General features: G+C 40.5%; 1 protein-coding gene across 1 annotated transcript in view; it reads left to right on the top strand.

The window, feature by feature from the left end:
• Positions 1–19733, top strand: part of TTC27 (tetratricopeptide repeat domain 27) — a gene marked incomplete at its 5' end in the record, with an annotated part of 189201 nt that overhangs the window by 118016 nt on the left and 51452 nt on the right. The window contains one exon of the mRNA XM_079721409.1: positions 12099–12326. Coding sequence (XP_079577535.1) covers positions 12099–12326 — 228 coding nt within the window. The remainder of the gene's footprint in view (positions 1–12098; positions 12327–19733) is intronic.

The following is a 19733-nucleotide window of genomic DNA, read 5'->3' as shown; positions in this document are numbered from 1 at the left end:
AACATTTATAGAGTACCTGCTGTGTGCTGGGCAATGGTATTCCAAAGATGAGAGTGAGAAAATAAGTTACCTCCAAGGAGCTTATAGTCTGATAGTGCAGATATTTGTGAGCAGAATACTTTAGTGTAGTGTGACAGATGCTAAGATGGAAGTGTGTGGATTCCAAGTTCTATTTGGCCAGCAAAATATTTCTCCCACTGCTATCCTTTTATAAAGCAACAGTCTACTCAGTTTGTATCTTGTACAGATTCTTTCTCTGAGATCTCCAGGGCCTCCTCCTGTGACTCTACACATTTTCATAAAAAACTGACGTTTGGTTGAAATCAGCCTTGAGTGGAAAAATTCAGCTTTAACCTTGTAGCATCGGTACTTTCCCCCTTTGTCCTTACTTCCTCCAGTCCTGTTACATGAACACCTGGGTTACATAAACACCTGTTTAACAGTTGACAATAGCAGTTCTTCTATCTTTGGAGAAACTGTACACAGTTGGCTAGTATGATTATTTATAGAAAATTTTAATGTTTCTAGAAGCTGTTTCAAGTTCCTTTCCTTCTTCCTAGTAGTGAAGCCTCAAGCATCTTGCTTTCCAATCTGGTTTTCCAGTGGAGGGATTGAGAAAAAACACAAACATTAGTTTAGGGCTTACTGTGTGCCTGACAAAATGATAGGTACATTTCACATCTAATTCTTCATCTTAATTTTTGGATATAAGTTTGGTATTTATTTATTTGGCTGAGTTGGGTCTTCATTGCTGCGCGTGGGCTTTCTCTAGTTGTGGCGAGCGGGGGCTACTCTTCATTGCAGTGCGCGGGCTTCTCATTGCGGTGGCTTCTTGTTGCAGAGCACAGGCTCTAGGCATGCGGGCTTCAGTAGTTGTGGCACGCAGGCTCAGTAGTTGTGGCTTGCGGGCTCTAGAACGCAGGCTCAACAGTCATGGCATACGGGCTTAGTTGCTCCGCGGCACGTGGGATCTTCCCAGACCAGGGCTCGAACCCGTGTCCCTTGCACTGGCAGGTGGATTCTTAACCACTGCGCCACCAGCAAAGTCCCTCACAGATCTTCTTATTGTTCGAACTCTATAGAATGAATTATGCAACACAGTTTTCTAGGGATATGTTAGGGCTCTTTTGGTTGTAAGAGAACCAACATATACTAGCTTAGGCAAAAAAAGGAATTTATAGGTTCATGCAGCTGAAAATTCTAGTAGACCCATCATGATAGCCGTATCCAGGGGCTGAGATGATGTTATCTCTCCAAGAGCCAGACAGGATGGCCCCTGGAAGCTCAAGGTTAGTAATCCCAGTGGAAAAATACAGTCAATTCCATGGCTGTAACAGAAAAGTTCTGAACTGCCTGAGGCATGTGCCCTTGCCTCTGATAGGCCCTACCTGTACCACATGGAATGGTTTCCCCTCAGGGAAGAGGAGTTCTATAATCAGAAGATCAGAGAATGGATGCTGAGCAGGAAAAAGAGCAGTTGATGTCCACTGTAGGGTGGGAGTTTAATTTTCTAAATCTGAAGTTGCAAGAGGTATTTTGTTTGGCTTACATAGTGTTTTGGAAAAAAAATTAGAGTAAGCATTTTCAGGCAATTTCATCTAAAAATCTAGATTTCTTCTCTTAAAGAATCAAATGATGTGGAAACATTGGGGCAGATTCCCATATTATTGTGCTAACTGGCTGGAGTTGAGGAGTGGCTCCTTCCTTTGTATGTTCAATTGCCAGCCTGCTTTATTCATTCTCAATAATTGGCAAGAATCTCTGGGCATTTGAGTGAGTGATCCTTGCTCTAAGCACTGCAGGTTTTCCTGGTAAAGTAAGGAGAGTGTTATTCCAGCCATAATTCATAAGGTTCTGTGTAAGTCTTGGCTGACTTAATTTTATGCTGAGATTCACTGTGCCTAGTCATTGCTGTAAAGTTGTATTAAGAATAGTAATTAGTTGTGTGGAATTATAAAATAAAATAGATATGTAAGATATGTATATATGTGTGGGTAAAGGAATGGTCTTTGGGGTTTGCAGGTTCCTGTAGGCACCCCAGGTTCATTGCAGCCATTTGCCACTTGAAGTATGCCTTTGCATGTTTGGGAATGTATTTTTATCCTACTTCATAGATGTTAAGATGACAAATTTCTTGTATTGTGTAAGAACATACATCTGTGTTTTCCAGTAGGGAAGCCAGAAATACCAAAGCTTTTCACATTCTGTGAAGATTTCTGACCACCCACATTTTGACACTGCAAAAGTGATATTACAAGCCCTTGTGCTTTATTTATGTTCACTGGGCACCTCTTTTGTAGTTCTTTATTTGATAATAAATTATATAAATTGAGTGGATAAGTGGAGGAGGGAAGAGAAAATAGAACATTTTGGGGAGAGTGAGGAAGACTGAGGGTGTGACTAATTGAAGAGAGCAAATATATTGCCTGCAAGCATTGCCCTTGGGGAAGATAAGTCTGTCAGCAGGATGAAGAGGTGTAAGTGCTCAAGGAGAAAGAATTGACTTATCTAAAGAAACGAGGGATAGGAATTTGAGGAGGCCAATTTAGACTAAGCAGAGTCACTGCTCTGTTGTTTCTTACCTTCTTCTGGAAGCTGCCCCACTCTGGCCCTCCAGACCCATCTTCCAGAATTGATATTATTTATTATTGATATATAGGCATTTATAACTGTAAATTTTCCTCTAAGCACTGCTTTCACTGCATCCCATAAGTTTTGGCATATTATATATTTGTTTCCATTTATCTCAGAATGTTTTCAATTTCCCTGTGATTTCTTTTTTTTTTTTTTTTTTTTTTTTTTTTTTTTTTTTTTTATTTATTTTTTTTGCGGTACACAGGCCTCTCACTGTTGTGGCCTCGCCCGTCACGGAGCACAGGCTCCGGATGCGCAGGCTCAGCGGCCATGGCTCACGGGCCCAGCCGCTCCGCGGCATGTGGGATCTTCCCGGACCGGGGCACGAACCCGTGTCCCCTGCATCGGCAGGCGGACTCTCAACCACTGCGCCACCAGGGAAGCCCGTGATTTCTTTTTTGACTTACTATTTATTTAACAGTGTGTTGTTTAATTTCCACATATTTGTGAATTTCTCAAATTTCTTTGTTACTGATTTCTAATTTCATCCCATTGTAGTTGGAGAATATACTTTGTGTGACTTCTACACTTTCAGATTTATTGAGACATTTTATGACCTAACGTATAGTATATCTTCTGGAGAATGTTCTGTGTGCACTTGAGAAGAATGTGTATTCCACTGTTGTTGGACAGAGTGTCCTTTAAGTGTCTGTTGGATCTAGTTGGTTTATAGCATTGTTCAAGTCTTCTCTTTCTGTCTTCTGTATAGTTGTTCTATTCATTATTAAAAGTTGGATATTGAAGTCTCCAAATATTATTGTTGAATTTGTATTTCTCCCTTCAGATCTGTCAGTTTTTGCTTCATGTAATTTGGGGCTCTGTTGTTAGGTGAGTATATACTCATAACTATTCTATCTTCTTGATAGAGTGAATATTTATCATTAAAATATGCCTTTCTTTGTTCTAGTAACAGTTTTTGTCTTAAGGTGTATTTTGTCTTATATTAGTATAGCTACTCCAGCTTTCTTTTGGTTACTGTTTCCACGATGTGTCATCTTCCTTTTTATGTTTTAAAAATTTTCAATCTGTTTGTATGTCTGAATCTAAAGTGTGTCCCTTGTAGACAGCATTTAGTTGAATCATAATTTTAAAATCCTTTCTGCCAATCTTGCCTTTGATTGGAGTATTTAATCCCTTTACATTTAATTTAATTACTGATAGTGTAGGATGTATGTTGGTCATTTTGTTTTCTATATGTCTTTTTTATTTCCCCATTACTGCCTTCTTTTTGGCTTAATGGATGTTTTCTACTTCTAGTATACCATTTTAATTCCGTTGTCATTTCTTTTACTTTTTTTTCTTTTTGAGTTTCTTATTCCTTGTACTAGGCATTATTTAAAATAGCAGATTTTAAGTGTCTTTTAAGTCCATCATATGGACATCCTCAGGGATGGTTTCTACTTTTTTTTCCCCATGTAAGGGCCATACTTTCTTGTTTCTTTGTGTAGTCTCAGATTGGTTAGCTTAATGGTCAGCTAATGACTGAACAGAAAATTCCTTAAATGCCTAAATTAAGAAGTCTCCCAGTCTTTGATGGTGGGCTCTGGGTGTGTGTGTGTTGGGGTATGCTTTCAACACTTAGCCAGGCAGTTGACAACTCTGCCTTAACATTCACTAACTGCTTGTGCAAAGCCTCAGGGTCAGCCTGAGGTGAGAGTATAGGGCCTTCTCAGGTCTTCCCTGAACATGTGCACAGCCCTACACATGCATGGACTTCTAGATTCCCACCAATATGGTGGAGTTTTTCAAAGCCCTTATGTATATCTCATTCCCTTATTTTCCCTTAAGTGTTTTGTATAGCCTATTGTTTGCCCCAGCTGTTACTACCTCAGGCAGCTGCAGAATTAATTAATTGTCTCTAATTGTTTTTGACAAAGGGTTGTCACTGGACAAGTTCAGAGTTAGGTTAAATAAAGACAGCTTTGCAAGTGGGCTCTTCCAGGGAACCACCAGACGATTTTCTGGGAATGAAACTTCAGAGGAGCTCCAAATCCATTTTGTTCCCTCTGGTGGCTGCTTGGCTGATAATTTTCCCATGATAATATGCTGTTGGTTTTCAAGGCTAGTGCAGAGCTGGAGAAGAGGGAATAGGAATGGTACATGTTAAAATGACACAAAGCTTGCTGTTCTTACCAAGAGTTTTATCATTTTCTTGAATAAACACTCCCTGGTTTATTTCAAATCTTTGATTAATTTCCAGAGCTCTGAAAAAGTTGATTCTAACACTTTTTCCAGTTTTCTTTGTTGCTTTTATGGTGCAGGGAAATTTTAGAGGTCCTTATACCACCATTTTTGCTGATGTGAAAATAGGAAAAGTATTGAACCTGAAATCAAGGTCCTATTTTTCAACTTAGTATTTTTTGGTTTTGGGCTTACCAGTTGATCAAGGAATCTAAACTTGTATTTCTTTGTCTTAAAAATGGGCATATTAGTATCTACCTCTCAGAATTATTACAGAGGTTAAGTGAGATAATGCATTTAATAATGTGCTGAATAAAAACTAATCTGTAAATACTGTCAGATGGAAGGACACATAAGGCATTTAAAAGGAAAAATGAAAAAAATGATTTTGTCATTCAGGTTTTGTTTATGAAAGCAGAGCCACCTTGAGTATTTTGGGGAATAGAGGTTCGCTAAAAGAATTAGATATTACACACATGTGGGAAGGAAAATGAAGGAGTGAAAAAGGGAGTAAGAGGATCAGGGAAAGAATCATTTAACGATCCACTTGAAGCATTGGCACCAGTGCATCAGTCAGAACTTACAGGGGAATCTGAGAAGCCACGTACTTCCAGCCATTGAAATGGGAGGATGAAGAAGGAACTTGTGGAGAGGTCTGTGGAAAGCTGTTGGATCTCTGTAGCTACAAGCTCTGTGGGTCCAAAGTGAAGTGTCTTATGGTGGGCCCGGGGTTGCTATTGGTTGGCAGGGCCAGCAAGTGGAAAGACACATAGAGCATGGTCAAGCTGGGATCTTCAGGACATCTCTGCCTCTTGTTTGATGTCATATTTAACCATGACAACCTTCCAAGAGTAAAGGATGGTTGTTGCTTTACTTCTGCCTTTCAAATCCTTAGCAAGTTTCCCTTCTGACCAACTCTAACATGAAATCAGAAGGGAAAGGGATTTTAGGAAACGTAGTTCCCAGCTTAAGCAAGTACATAGCATGATCTGGTACATATGACTATGCAGTGGTTTAGTCCTTTTACTTGGGAGTTTACTTATTTGGAAAGTGACAAACTACTAATAGGCCCAGAGTATTGTATTTTTTAATACAATTAATTAATTAATTTTTCTTTTTTTGGCCAGTTTTTTGGATCTTAGTTTCCTGACCAGGGATCAAACCCACCGGACTGCCAGGGAATTCCCAGACACAGAGTATTTTATAGATTGTGTTGTATATGTAAAGAAGAATTTCTGATTTGGGGGAAACATACAGTTTCTTCAAAAGAGGTTTAGATATTGAAGCATTCTTAGGGCATATAAGAACAAAAATAACTAGAAATAATAACAAAAATAACACATAAACATTTATTTTACATATCTTGCTTTATTTAATAGATGAGTTCCTTCTAAGGAACATATAAAATGAATTTTTATAAATGAAAATTTTCCTAATAACAAGTTACGGTGACAAGAGTATGTAATTTCCAATTGGTTTTTGGTTGACGTTGGCATATAATTTTTTATTTTAGTTTCTTGACTTTTATTAGCATGATGTCATCAAGACTGGTAAGGTCTAATGGGATAGTGAGACAATCAAGGTCCTTGCAGACTGAATTATACTATAAGTCTATGTAATTCTGAGGAAAGACAGGGAAAGTCTACTTCTCTCTGTGCTAGTTAAAGCCCACTGCATTTGATGTTGCCTGGTTATTGGGTAGAGAAAAATGTATTTGCTGTATCAGTACCTGCTTAGCATATGTCAAGAGCTGTGATTATTTGCTACAGTAAAGAGATCATGTCTGGAACAGTAGCTATAATTAGAGTGCCATTACATTAAGTTTATAATAATCTATGACATTTTCCAGGACCCGTCTGTGTTCTCAATTTAAATGGGTAGGTTAAACGGCCCATGCACACACGTACAAACACACACACTTTGCATTGTCTCTCAAGTTTTTGATAGTGGCACACATGTCTGTGGTTTACACAGATAATGTGGTGTTGCTTTGGGTTTTCTCTTTTAATGAGGAGAAGCAGCTTCAGAGGCTTTCACTTGGCCCTTTATTCCGAAGTAGCACTCACTGTGGACTCTGCTTGTTGCTGGATGTATGTAATTCACCTCTGTATTCAACTAGGAAAGTGACCACTGGGTGGGTTCGGGACTTAGTCCATCCCATGGTAGGCTTAGTATCTCCCATAAACCCACTAACTCAACATGGTGATATTCTGGGTCCCCAGGGATTAGCAGTAACTAAGAGCTAATCAACCCTGAAGAGAGGAGGGATTTCTTTTTCCCCAGGATACAATTACCTGGTAAATGGTTATAATTACTTATTTAGGGAAGAAGAATTGTGTTATATACTTGTTATGTTATCACAGGGTCCTTTCTCACCAGTACTGAGTTGCTTGCTTATTTATTTGTTTGCTTACAAGAGGCTCTGAGTCTGTGAAATGACTCAGGGATAGGAATTGGGTGAGAGACAGTGTTTCAGCATTGTGATTCATGTCAGACATCTAGTCTCCAAATCTAGATTTTTTTTTTTTAAGTCTTACGTAGATCAAGTTGTACTTAGTTGGCTGTTTATCTAATTTGGTTAAAAATCTTTATGATCAGTTGGCCATCACCTGTGATCCATGCTAGTCACACCGTTCTACTTATCACTCTGGCTGTGCCTGTTACAAAGAACTATGTTCATCTTGCTTCCAGGGGCTATCAGCAAGTCTACTACCTTGGCTTCTGATCATCCCCATTGAAATCAGGAAGCTCATTTAATAGAAGGACCTCTCGGCTTTACCCCCAGCTTACATAGGATATCTACTATAGCACTTTTCAAAATGCTGATACTCCCAGGTACAATGTATTTCTCAAAGTCAAGGTGAAAGGAGTATCCCCTTGGCCTTAATGGGGGACACAGGTAGGGTGGGTAGTAGGTTGCAAATGATAAATTAACAACAGCCTTTTCTTCTAAGTTGTTGGATTCTTTCCTCCATATTACACCAAGGAATTTTTGGTGTCTCAGCCTTAGTTTTGGCCATGCTTGAGTCTTGGTTTTAGTCAAGCAGTTGAGCAAATAGTTTGGAACCATCCCCAGCTGCTTGAGTTAGAACTGTGAATCAAAATTTTCTGATGAGTATCTACATTAAGCTGATTTAAAATTATGATCCTCTTTGTCTGTGGTCTAGCTCCCTTAGAATCTTTTTCCACATGGTCCCAAGGTTTTCTCTCTAGAAAGTAACAAAATCTTGCAATTCTTTTTGTGTATAAACCCATTTACATGTCTGGAGGCAGTGAGGGGTGGGAGGGGTTAGGTAATAGGAGAGAACTGGCATCCTCTTGCAAGGTAACTCCTTGAGGTGTAGTTGTGACACTGTCCTTAAGCAAGGTAGCACTAATCTTATCAGATAGGGGAGGGTTGCCTCTGCTGGCTTAGGAAACTCCATAGAATCTGGGGGTTTTCTGTTACCTGAATCATCCCAAATGTCCCCATTTAAATTCTTGGGTCTTGCTCTTTTATGATCAGTGTCCTCTTCTCCTGGCCATGATGAAGTAACTGGCACTAGAGTAACCCTCTCGCTTTAAACAACTGTTGCAGTTATTACTGGTATATAACAAACCACATCAAAACATAGTGACTTAAAACAATAGCGGTCGTTTATTTCATTGTTTCTGTGGAACAGAAATTTAGGAAGGCCACTTGTGACATGAGAAAGGTGAGGTGATACAATATTAACTCTAAATGAACTTAGATCAATTGAAGACACACATGAGTAGCCCTAGAGCAATCATGAAAATTTAATAAAATGATGTGTAGCTAAGAGGCAATAGAGGAAATAAAATGAATGAGTAAAGCATATTTGATTAACCCAATCAAATGCCCTAACTTTCACATAGAACTAGTGAAACTGAATTCATCCTATATTGTAATTCAGCAATCCTATAAGAGCAATGCCTGCATCTGATTTTTGCCTGTACCAGCTTGGCAGCTACAAGGAAAACAAATTCTTTTAGGAAATTATAGAAATTCCCTGGTTCTCTGGCCTTGAGGATTTAGAACACTGAGTGTCATTTTCTATGTTTGAGCTGTCCGGTGAACTCAGGACCAGCTGACCTACCTCACGGTCTTGCGCTGTCTCACAACGTCCTGTCACTCAAACTGCAAAAGCCTTGCGTTAGATCGGTGCTTCATTCTAAGTTACTGCAGGTGATAATTTAAGTAATCCTTTCATCACTGGATGTCATGGACTAGTGATGTTAAACCCTGTCATGATCACTGGATCCTCATTGTCTTCAACTCCAACCAGATCAGATAACCAATCACAAACTTTCACTTTTTTAAAAAACATTTTTATTGGAATATAATTGCTTTACAATGGTGTGTTAGTTTCTGCTTTATAACAAGGTGAATCAGTTATACATATACATATATCCCATATCTCTTCCCTCTTGCGTCTCCCTCCCTATCCCACCCCTCTAGGTGGTCACAAAGCACCGAGCTGATCTCCCTGTGCTATGCGGCTACTTCCCACTAGCTATCTATTTTACATTTGGTAGTGTATATATGTGCATGCCACTCTCTCACTTTGTCCCAGCTTACCCTTCCCCCTCCCTCCCCATGTCCTCAAGTCCATTCTCCAGTAGGTCTGCATCTTTCTTCCTGTCCCGCCCCTGGTTTCTTCATGATCTTTTTTTTTTTTTTTTTTAGATTCCATATATATGTGTTAGCATGCGGTATTTGTTTTTCTCTTTCTGACTTACTTCACTCTGTATGACAGACTCTAGGTCCATCCACCTCACTACAGACAACTCAATTTCGTTTCTTTTTATGGCTGAGTAATATTCTGTTGTATCTATGTGACACATCTTCTTTATCCATTCATCTGTCGATGGACACTTAGGTTGCTTCCATGTCCTGGCTATTGTAAATAGAGCTGCAGTGAACATTGTGGTACATGACTCTTTTTGAATTATGGTTTTCTCAGGGGATATGCCCAGTAGTGGGATTGCTGGGTCGTATGGTATCAATATCAAAAAAACAAACAACCCAATCCAAAAATAGTCAGAAGACCTAAATAGACATTTCTCCAAAGAAGATATACAGATTGCCAACAAACACATGAAAGAATACTCAACATCATTAATCATTAGAGAAATGCAAATCAAAACTACAATGAGATACCATCTCACACCTCTCAGAATGGCCATCATCAAAAAATCTACAAACAGTAAATGCTGGAGAGGGTGTGGAGAAAAGGGAACCCTCTTGCACTGTTGGTGGGAATGTAAATTGATACAGCCACTATGGAGAACAGTATGGAGGTTCCTTAAAAAACTAAAGTTTCACTTTTTTCAGGAGTATATTGAAAGCAGTAACTTCTGTACCCAGTTACTGTAATCGTCATTGTTTAATTGCAGACCACAGAATCCACTCTAACAGTTTAAAGCAGAAATGGGAGAGTGTGGTATCAAATTTCAGTGACATGCTGTCAAGAGAAATGCCTCAACTACACTGTAAGGTCATTTCAGCAAAAGTCCTGCTGTGGCTACAATCTGTTGTACACAATTTGGTTGAATACATACACGTATATACGTAAAAATAAATATATTAAATACAAAGTATGTTGAAATGTACCTACTGAAAAATCAATATATCGAATACGGAATTATAGTTAGATACATTAATAATTGCTGTATTATCTGTGGATAAAGGAATTACATGGATTATATTTGAAAACTTCATGTTTATTTTGGCCGTTTAGGACTTGGAATTGTTTCCTCTTAGAACCTGTTCTATAAATTCCGGTTTCATTTTCAGACTAGCCTAAAAGACCTACATAACCCATACTGTATCAGAAATGCAAAAGAGGCAGTGGCATCCAAAGACACTTATAGGGGCACAGCCGTCTTTTAAAAGATTTCACAAAAATTAGACTGCTTAAGACTTAAATTATAGATATGTTGAACCTAAAGAAAATAAGATATACAGACTTTAAGATTGCCAGCCACGCAAGTTAGGGGGTCTAAACTACCATTTTAGCTACCAAAGGATGGCTTCCTGGATGTCTACATCCACTTTGGCCAGGGCTGTCTTGGCATATTTGGTGACCCCACTGCTGTTTATGTGGAAGTATTTGTGTGTGAGGATGGAAAGTAGAGCTGCTACCATGCTTCTTGCCCTCTGTTGAAATTAATCAGAAATGGGGGTGGGGGTGGGTAACAGACATGGGTGGGAGAAGTGGGGTAGTATATGTCACAAGTACAGAGTTAGCTTGGGTGACAAGGTGAATCCGAATTGTGGACACATGAGAATAATACCCAAGCCATGTACTGAGGATGGTCTTTCATTTCTATAGTGAATGGACTGTCTGGAAGCAGATAGGTCTCATGTTGGCAAGGGTTTTTTTTGTTTGTTTGTTTGTTTGACCACGCTGCACAGCATTCAGGATCCTAGTTCCCCAACTGGGGATCAAACTGTGCCCTCTGCAGTGGAAGCACGGAGTCCTAACTACTGGACCACCAGGGAATTCCAGCAGGTTTTATCTGTGAGGTGTAGTTCGGTTAAGAGGTAGGTGTTTAGCAGTGCCTATTAAATTGTACCCTCTCCCTTCTTTTATAAATTTTTCAGCGATCCCAGGCTCCTGAAGCATAACATTTTTTTTAATTTATTTATTTTATTATTTGTTTTTGCGGTACGCGGACCTCTCACTGTTGTGGCCTCTCCCATTGCGGAGCACAGGCTCCGGACGCCCAGGCTCAGCGGCCGTGGCTCACAGGCCCAGCTGCTCCACGGCATGTGGGATCTTCCCGGACCGGGGCACGAACCCGCGTCGCCTGCATCGGCAGGTGGACTCTCAACCACTGCGCCACCAGGGAAGCCCAAGCATACCATTTTTAAAAAGGGAAAACATACTTTTCATTGCTCTTGGGTGGAGGTGAATTGAAGGCTCTGCTCTAACAAACGGTCACAGTGGTGACATCTGGAAGAGGGAGCAGGGAAAAGGGGAGCTAAATGAATCACCCCCAGTATCATGAAGTCAGCCTCTCCTCGGGGCCTTTCCTTGAGGATTCCAGAGGCCAGTGAAGCGTGTTCACCTCTTCTTGTTCCTCTGTTCCTTGTACCATATCGATCTTCTACTGTTCCTTTCTTTTTCAGCCTGTGTGCCAGATGCATGAAATAAGCAGGTCATCTCAAACTTTGAAAATAAAATTTTGGATCATGTGACATAAAAGATTGTATATGTGCTAAAAAATAGGCATTTGTCACTATTCAGCAATTTAGTTATTTCTGTTGTTATTTCTAGGCAGAAGAAATCCTCAGGCAAGAGCTGGAGAAAAAAGAAACACCAAGTCTATACTGCTTGCTTGGGGATGTCCTTCGAGAGCACTCTTACTACGACCAGGCCTGGGAGTTGTCTCAGCACCGCAGTGCTCGCGCCCAGCACTCCAAAGGCCTCCTCCATCTGCGAAGCAAAGAGTTTAAAGAATGCGTGGAGTGCTTTGAACGCTCGGTGAAGATTAATCCCATGCAGGTTAGACAGTTCATAAAGCCTCATCTGCTCTTGCCTTTCTTTGATTTTGACTTACTGAATGAATACCCGTTTTCTTTCATAAAGACTGGGGAGCTCATCTGTGAGCTAAGAACCTAGCCTTGAGAATACTTCTTGCTTGTCACTAAGAGTGGACAGGTTGCTTTTCTCTTACTCGCTTTCTTTTGTGCTTCTTTTATTCACTTTTCTGTTTCGTTTTGTTATTTCTCTCTGCTAACTGTCCTTAACACAAATACAGCTATTAAAGTTAGGCTCCATTTTGAGTAGATATACTAGGAAGGAAGTGAATGAGAGTCAAAATTACAGGCAGTGAAGGACTCTGCAAGTAATTGTTGATGTCAATAATGAAAGAAAAACCTTTATATAAAAAGGGTAACATATAGAATGGGTAGTTGATCATTTTAGGAAAAAAATGGCTATATTTACATGCACAGAAGCATTTTTAAATGTTTAAAAAAATTTTTTAAGATTTGAAAAAATAATGCAAAAGGAACCTGGATCTTTAAAATAAGTAAGTGCGAGAGAAATCCACAGGAGAGGACCTAATTTTGAGGGGAAAGAGATCAACCTATTTTGTATTTAATGATACTCAGTTAGTTAAGTGGGTTTTTTTTTTTTTTTTTTTTTTTCGGTACACGGGCCTCTCACTGTTGTGGCCTCTCCCGTTGGGGAGCACAGGCTCCGGACGCGCAGGCTTAGCGGCCATGGCTCACGGGCCCAGCCGCTCTGCGGCATGTGGGATCTTCCCAGACCGGGGCACGAACCCGCGTCCCCTGCATCGGCAGGCAGACTCTCAACCACTGCGCCACCAGGGAAGCCCAGTTAAATGGTTTTATTCCTAGAAATGGTTATTTTTTTTAACCAAACTTTATGACTGCTTTCCCAGTCACCAAAGTCACACATACCTGTCAACCATGCTCCTGACAAACATGCACACCGACTTGGTATAATTTTAGTTATAATACTAATTTAATATCAGCCACTAATATTTACTGAGTACTTACTATGAGCCAGGTGCCTCTCTGGGCACTTTGCCAGTATTTGAACCCAGACAGTCTCACTCCAGAGCCAGCAGTCTGTTCTTTTTTAAATTGTGATAAAAAGCCTGTAACATAAAACGGTTTACCATGTTAACTGTTTCTAAGTGTACAGTTCAGTAGTGTGAAGTACATTCACTTTGTTGTGTAGCCATTGCCACCACCCATCCCTACAACTCTTTTCATCCTGCAGAACTGAAACTCTGCACCTAGTAAACTGTAGCTCCCGGTTCTCCCCCCACGACTCTAGTCCCTAAAAACCACTCTACTTTCTGTCTCTATGAATTTGGCTACTCTAAGTACCTCATATGAGTGGGATCATACAGGATTTGTCCTTTTGTGACTGGCGTATTTCACTTAGCATAACGCCCTCAAGGTTCATCCATGTTGTATCATTTGTCAGAATTTTCTTTCTTTTAAGACTGAATGATATTTCACTGTATGTACATACCAGTTATTTTATCCATTCATCTGTCGATGGACACTGGGTTGCTCCTACCTCTTGTCTGTTGTAAGTAGTGCTGCAATGAATGAAGGTGTGCAGAAATGGTCACTTTTGAACTGGGTAGACTTGAGGCATATCTTTTACATTGAAAAAAGATCAGAACACATTTTTTTTTTTTAATGACAGGTTGAGCTAATTGCTTACTTTCCTCGCTCTGGGTAGTGAATACAATGAGAATCTTTCTCATCTGTGAGCTGGTGAGAAGCCTGGAGAAGAGAGTAGGACAGGTGGGAGTACAGAATATCAGCAGAAGCTGACAGTTGCATTTCGCAGCAAGAATGCTTAACATAGAGTTGGTTTTTGTTGACAACTTGCTCTATCTCAGAGTTCTCAACTGGGGACGATTTTGTCTCCGGGTCCTTTGGCAATGGTGGGGAGGTGAAGGGGTGCACTACTGACATCTAGTGGGTAGAGACCAGGGATGCTGCCAAACATCCCATAATGCTCAGCACAGCCCTCCACAATAAAGAATTATCCCGGCTAAAATGTCAGTAGTGCCAAGGTTGAGAAACCCTGCACTAACTTGATTATCACTGGACACTTTTTTTTGGTAGAAAATAGAACTCAGTATTGTGTTACTAAAATTTTACTTCTATGGAAAACTGTATCATATCCTTGCTTATCTGTTTAAAGTTTACCCAACCACAGCTGCCATAAGGAGTGGGGAAAATAAATTCCCTCCCTTAGCCTCCATTGTCTAAGTTAAATCACGCACATGAATTGTTTTCTCAAGCACACAGTCTCTCAACGTCCAGCCTTAACATTGTCCTCCTGCCTCACTGGCTACTCCTTCTCAGTCTTCTTTGCTGGTTCCTAGGGCTTAGTCGTTGGGCTGTATATCTCTGTCTACACTCACTCCCTTGATTTAATCTAGTCCCATAGCTTAAATACCATCTGTATGCTGACAACTCCCAAAAGTTTATTTTCAGTCCTGTCTTCTCCCCTTAATTGTAGACTTCCGTATCTCACTGCTTTCTCAGTCTCCCCATTCGTTACTCTGACTAAACATTTCTAATATCCGAAATACTGTTCTCCCCCTCCTAAAAGCTTTTGCCCCCAAGATCATCCTCATCCCTGTAAGTGGCAGCCTGTTTGGTCTTGGAGTCGTCCTTGATTTCTGTTTCCCTCGTATCCCACATCTAATCTATCAGCAAATTCTAGGAGATCTGCCTTTGAAATATATCCAGAATTGGACAGCTGCTTGCTACCTGCCACCATTCTGGTCAAATACCCATCACCTCTCACCTAGTTAATATATTACCTCCTTACTGGTCTTCCTGCCTCTGTCTTGTTACAATCTGCCTATACTCAATGAACATCCAAGTTGATCCTTTCAAATGCAAGTCATATGTGTCATTCCTCTGCTCCATCACCAGGTCTCTGACTGGCTCAAGGCTTTTCCAAGCCTAGCACCTGTTGCTTCTTTACCTTCCCCCTCCCATTCTCCCCCTCACTCACCCCACATTAGCCTCTTTGTTCTTCTCTGAACATTCCAGGCACATTTCTGCCTCTGGGTTTCATCACTTGCTGTTCCTCTGCCTGGAATGTTCTTCTTCTGGATAGATATCTGCATACCTTGCTCCATGACCTCATTCACTTCTGGGATCAAATGTCACTTTCTCAGAGAGGCCTTCCATAATCATTCTATTTAAAATCACACCCTCACTTTCCACCCTTACCTTACATTCCTATTTTCCTTCTATACTTTATTTTTCTCTATAGTACTTAGCACCTTCTAATATTATATATAGCTTACTTTAAAAAAAAATCTTTTTCTCCTCCACTACAATGTAAGTTCTATGAAGGTAGAAGTTTTTATCTGTATGGTTTATTTACATTTTCCTAGTGCTTGTAACAGGGCCTAACACATATTGGGTCTTTAATAAATAATTGTTGAATGAGTGAACAAATAATATCTTCAACCAGTTATTCAATCAAATACATATTAATTGTCTGCTGTACACATGGCATGGAATCAGAGGAGGAAGCAGTAGCAGCAGACCACCAGATGGCCTGGTTTGTACCCTCTTCTACAATCTAGTGAAATGGACATAGACAAAGCTAGCCAACAGTATGAGGCCTCAAAGAAAAACCCAGAGAGTAATTTTTAAGACACTACTTTTATAGAGGCCAAAGAGACTATTTCTGCCTTTTGTAGACAATGATGAAGAGAGGATGGTGAATTGGGCTTTGAGGGACACATAATACTTGAATAGGCCAATGGAAAGGCAGTGGTGAGGGCATTCCAGGCAGGTGAACAGTATGAGCCCAGCCCTGGAAACACAAAGAGAAGGGGGGTGCGTGTGCGTGTGTGTGTGTGTGTGTGTGTGTGTGTGTACAGAGTGTTAGTGAATAGGCTAGTTTTTTAGAGTGAAAGGGAATAGGGCAGTCCCAGTGGGAAAGCGAGACTGGAGCCAGATTATGGAAGGTCTTGAAGGTGAGGCCTTTGGTTTTTTTTATTTGGCAGGTAGGAGGCTATTAAAGGGTTGATTTGTGTTTGGCTTTGTTGAATTGAAGGAATGTGGTGTGCATGGAGGTGATTTAAGAATATTGTTTTGGCAACTCTGTGGCCGTGGGAGACACTAGATGTAGGTAGGCTTAGGAACTATAGCAGTGATCTAGCAGGACAGTTGTCTGTGAGGGAGGGGCAATAGGAAAGAAGGGGTGGAGTAAGGGAATTCGCAAGGGAGGACTTGATAGGGCCCAATGGTCTCATTATATGATTTCAAATTAATTACTGAGCAAGACAAAGCAATGACAATTGCTCCAAGCAGCGTCACAGAGCAAACAGATATTATGTGAGGATATTTTGCAGTTTGTCATATGGATCGAATTCAGGCAGGCTGTAAGCCATGCCAAAATTTGCAGGCGTATGATACTACAGTTGTACAGAACTACTACAAGATGCAAACTTGAACGCTGTAGACTTACTGTAACTCTTGATGCAAGTTTGAATTGTCTCTGAAGAAGGAGAGCTCCTATATGCTATTGTCTCCTCTAAGTCGTGGAATGAAAGGAAAATAGAAAAATAGAATTTAAAAAATCCTATCCCTGCTTTTCTGACATATCCAAACAATTAGGTTTAATAACAAAACTCAGGCAAATGAGAGAGATACTTGAATGGCTTCTGTGCATTGTAATGGCTTCCTGAAATCAAATTGTTATAAAAATAGGAATGTTTGGGGGCTTCCCTGGTGGCGCAGTGGTTGAGAGTCCGCCTGCCGATGCAGGGTACACAGGTTCGTGCCCCGGTCCGGGAAGATCCCACATGCCGCGGAGTGGCTGGGCCCGTGAGCCATGGCCTCTGAGCCTGCGCGTCCGGAGCCTGTGCTCCGCAACGGGAGAGGCCACAGCAGTGAGAGGCCCGCGTACTGCAAAAAAAAAAAAAAAAAAAAAAATAGGAATGTTTGGTTTTATATCAGGGATGGTCTACAAAACTAAATGCATTTGTCTATGGTGCATTTGTTAGAGAACCAGAAGACATGTGTACCATTTGCATTTGTGTTGAGATTGCTAGGTACCAATCGTTTACCCCTACCTGTTTCATTTTCCCAAGTAACTTTTTTTTTTTTTTTGCGGTACGCTGGCGTCTCACTGCTGTGGCCTCTCCCGTTGCGGAGCACAGGCTCCGGACGCGCAGGCTCAGTGACCATGGCTCACGGTCCCAGCCGCTCCGCGGCATGTGGGATTTTCCCAGACCAGGGCACGAACCCGTGTCCCCGGCATCGGCAGGCAGACTCTCAACCACTGCGCCACCAGGGAAGCCCCGCAAGTAACTTCTGAAACTACTAAAATTCAAAATCAACCATAGACTTCTGGGGATTGTGGGCTGTTAGAAGCTGAAGTGGGTGGTAATAGGAACATACATATTGATAATTACCTTAAATGTAAAAAGATTAAATGCTGCAACCAAAAGACATAGACCGGCTGAATGGATACAAAAACAAGACCCATATATATGCTGTCTACAAGAGACCCACTTCAGAACTAGGGACACATACAGACTGAAAGTGAGGGGATGGAAAAAGATATTCCATGCAAATGGAAATCAAAAGAAAGCTGGAGTAGCAATTCTCATATCAGACAAAATAGACTAAAACAAAGACTATTACAAGAGACAAAGAAGGACACTATATAATGATCAAGGGATCAATCCAAGAAGAAGATATAACAATTGTAAATGTTGATGGACCCAACATAGGAGCACCTCAATACATAAGCAAATGCTAACAGCCATAAAAGGGGAAATCAACAGTAACACAGTTATAGTAGGGGACTTTAACACCCCATTTTCACAATGGACAGATCATCCAAAATGAAAATAAATAAGGAAACACAAGCTTTAAGTGATACATTAAACAAGATGGACTTCATTGATATTTATAGGACATTCCATCCAAAAACAACAGAATACACTTTCTTCTCAAGCGCTCATAGAACATTCTCCAGGGTAGATCATATCTTGGGTCACAAATCAAGCCTTGGTAAATTTAAGAAAATTGAAATCGTATCAAGTATCTTTTCCGACCACAACGCTATGAGACTAGATATCAATTACAGGAAAAAATCTGTAAAACACACAAACACGTGGAGGCTAAACAATACACTACTAAATAACCAAGATATCACTGAAGAAATCAAAGAGGAAATCAAAACACACCTAGAAACAAATGACAGTGAAAACATAACGACCCAAAACCTATGGGAGGCAGCAAAAGCAACTCTAAGAGGGAAGTTTATAGCAATGCAAGCCTACCTCAAGAAACAAGAAGCATCTCAAATAAACAACCTAAGCTTACACCTAAAGCAATTAGAGAAAGAAGAAGAAAAAAACCCCAAAGTTAGCAGAAGGAAAGAAATCATAAAGATCAGATCAGAAATAAATGAAAAAGAAATGAAGGGGGCTTCCCTGGTGGCGCAGTGGTTGAGAATCCGCCTGCCGATGCAGGGGACATGGGTTCGTGCCCCGGTCTGGGAAGATTCCACATGCCGCGGAGCGGCTAGGCCCGTGAGCCATGGCCACTGAGCCTGCACGTCCGGAGCCTGTGCTCCACAACGGGAGAGGCCAAAACAGTGAGAGGCCCGCGTACTGCAAAAAAAAAAAAAAAAAAAAAAAAAGAAATGAAGGAAACAATAGCAAAGATCAATAAAACTAAAAGCTGGTTGGTTCTTTGAGAAGATAAAATTGATAAACCATTAGCCAGAATCATCACGAAGAAAAGGGAGAAGACACAAATGAACAGAATTAGAAATGAAAACGGAGACGTAACAACTGACACTGCAGAAAAACAAAAGATCATGAGAGATTACTACAAGCAACTCTATGCCAATAAAATGGACAACCTGGAAGAAATGCACAAATTCTTAGAAATTCTTACTGAACCAGGAAGAAATAGAAAATACAAACAGACCAATCAGAAGTACTGAAATTGAGACTGTGATTAAAAATCTTCCAACAAACAAAAGCCAAGGACCAGATGGCTTCACAGGTGAATTCTATCAAACATTTAGAGAAGAGCTAACACCTATCCTTCTCAAACACTTCCAAAATATAGCAGAGGGAGGAACACTCCTAAACTCATTCTATGAGGCCACCATCACCCTGATACCAAAACCAGACAAAGATGTCACAAAGAAAGAAAACTACAGGCCAATATCACTGATGAACATAGATGCAAAAATCCTCAACAAAATACTAGCAAACAGAATCCAACAGCACATTAAAAGAATCATACACCATGATCAAGTGGGGTTTATCCCAGGAATGCAAGGATTCTTCAATATATGCAAATCAGTCAATGTGATACACCATATTAACAAACTGAAGAATAAAAACCATATGCTCAT

Source organism: Hyperoodon ampullatus (genome assembly GCF_949752795.1).
Source record: "Hyperoodon ampullatus genome assembly, chromosome: 15".
In the NCBI taxonomy this organism is placed as follows: domain Eukaryota; kingdom Metazoa; phylum Chordata; class Mammalia; order Artiodactyla; family Ziphiidae; genus Hyperoodon; species Hyperoodon ampullatus.
Note: the sequence above shows the minus strand (reverse complement) of the source record. Positions and strands in the feature narration are given on the sequence as shown.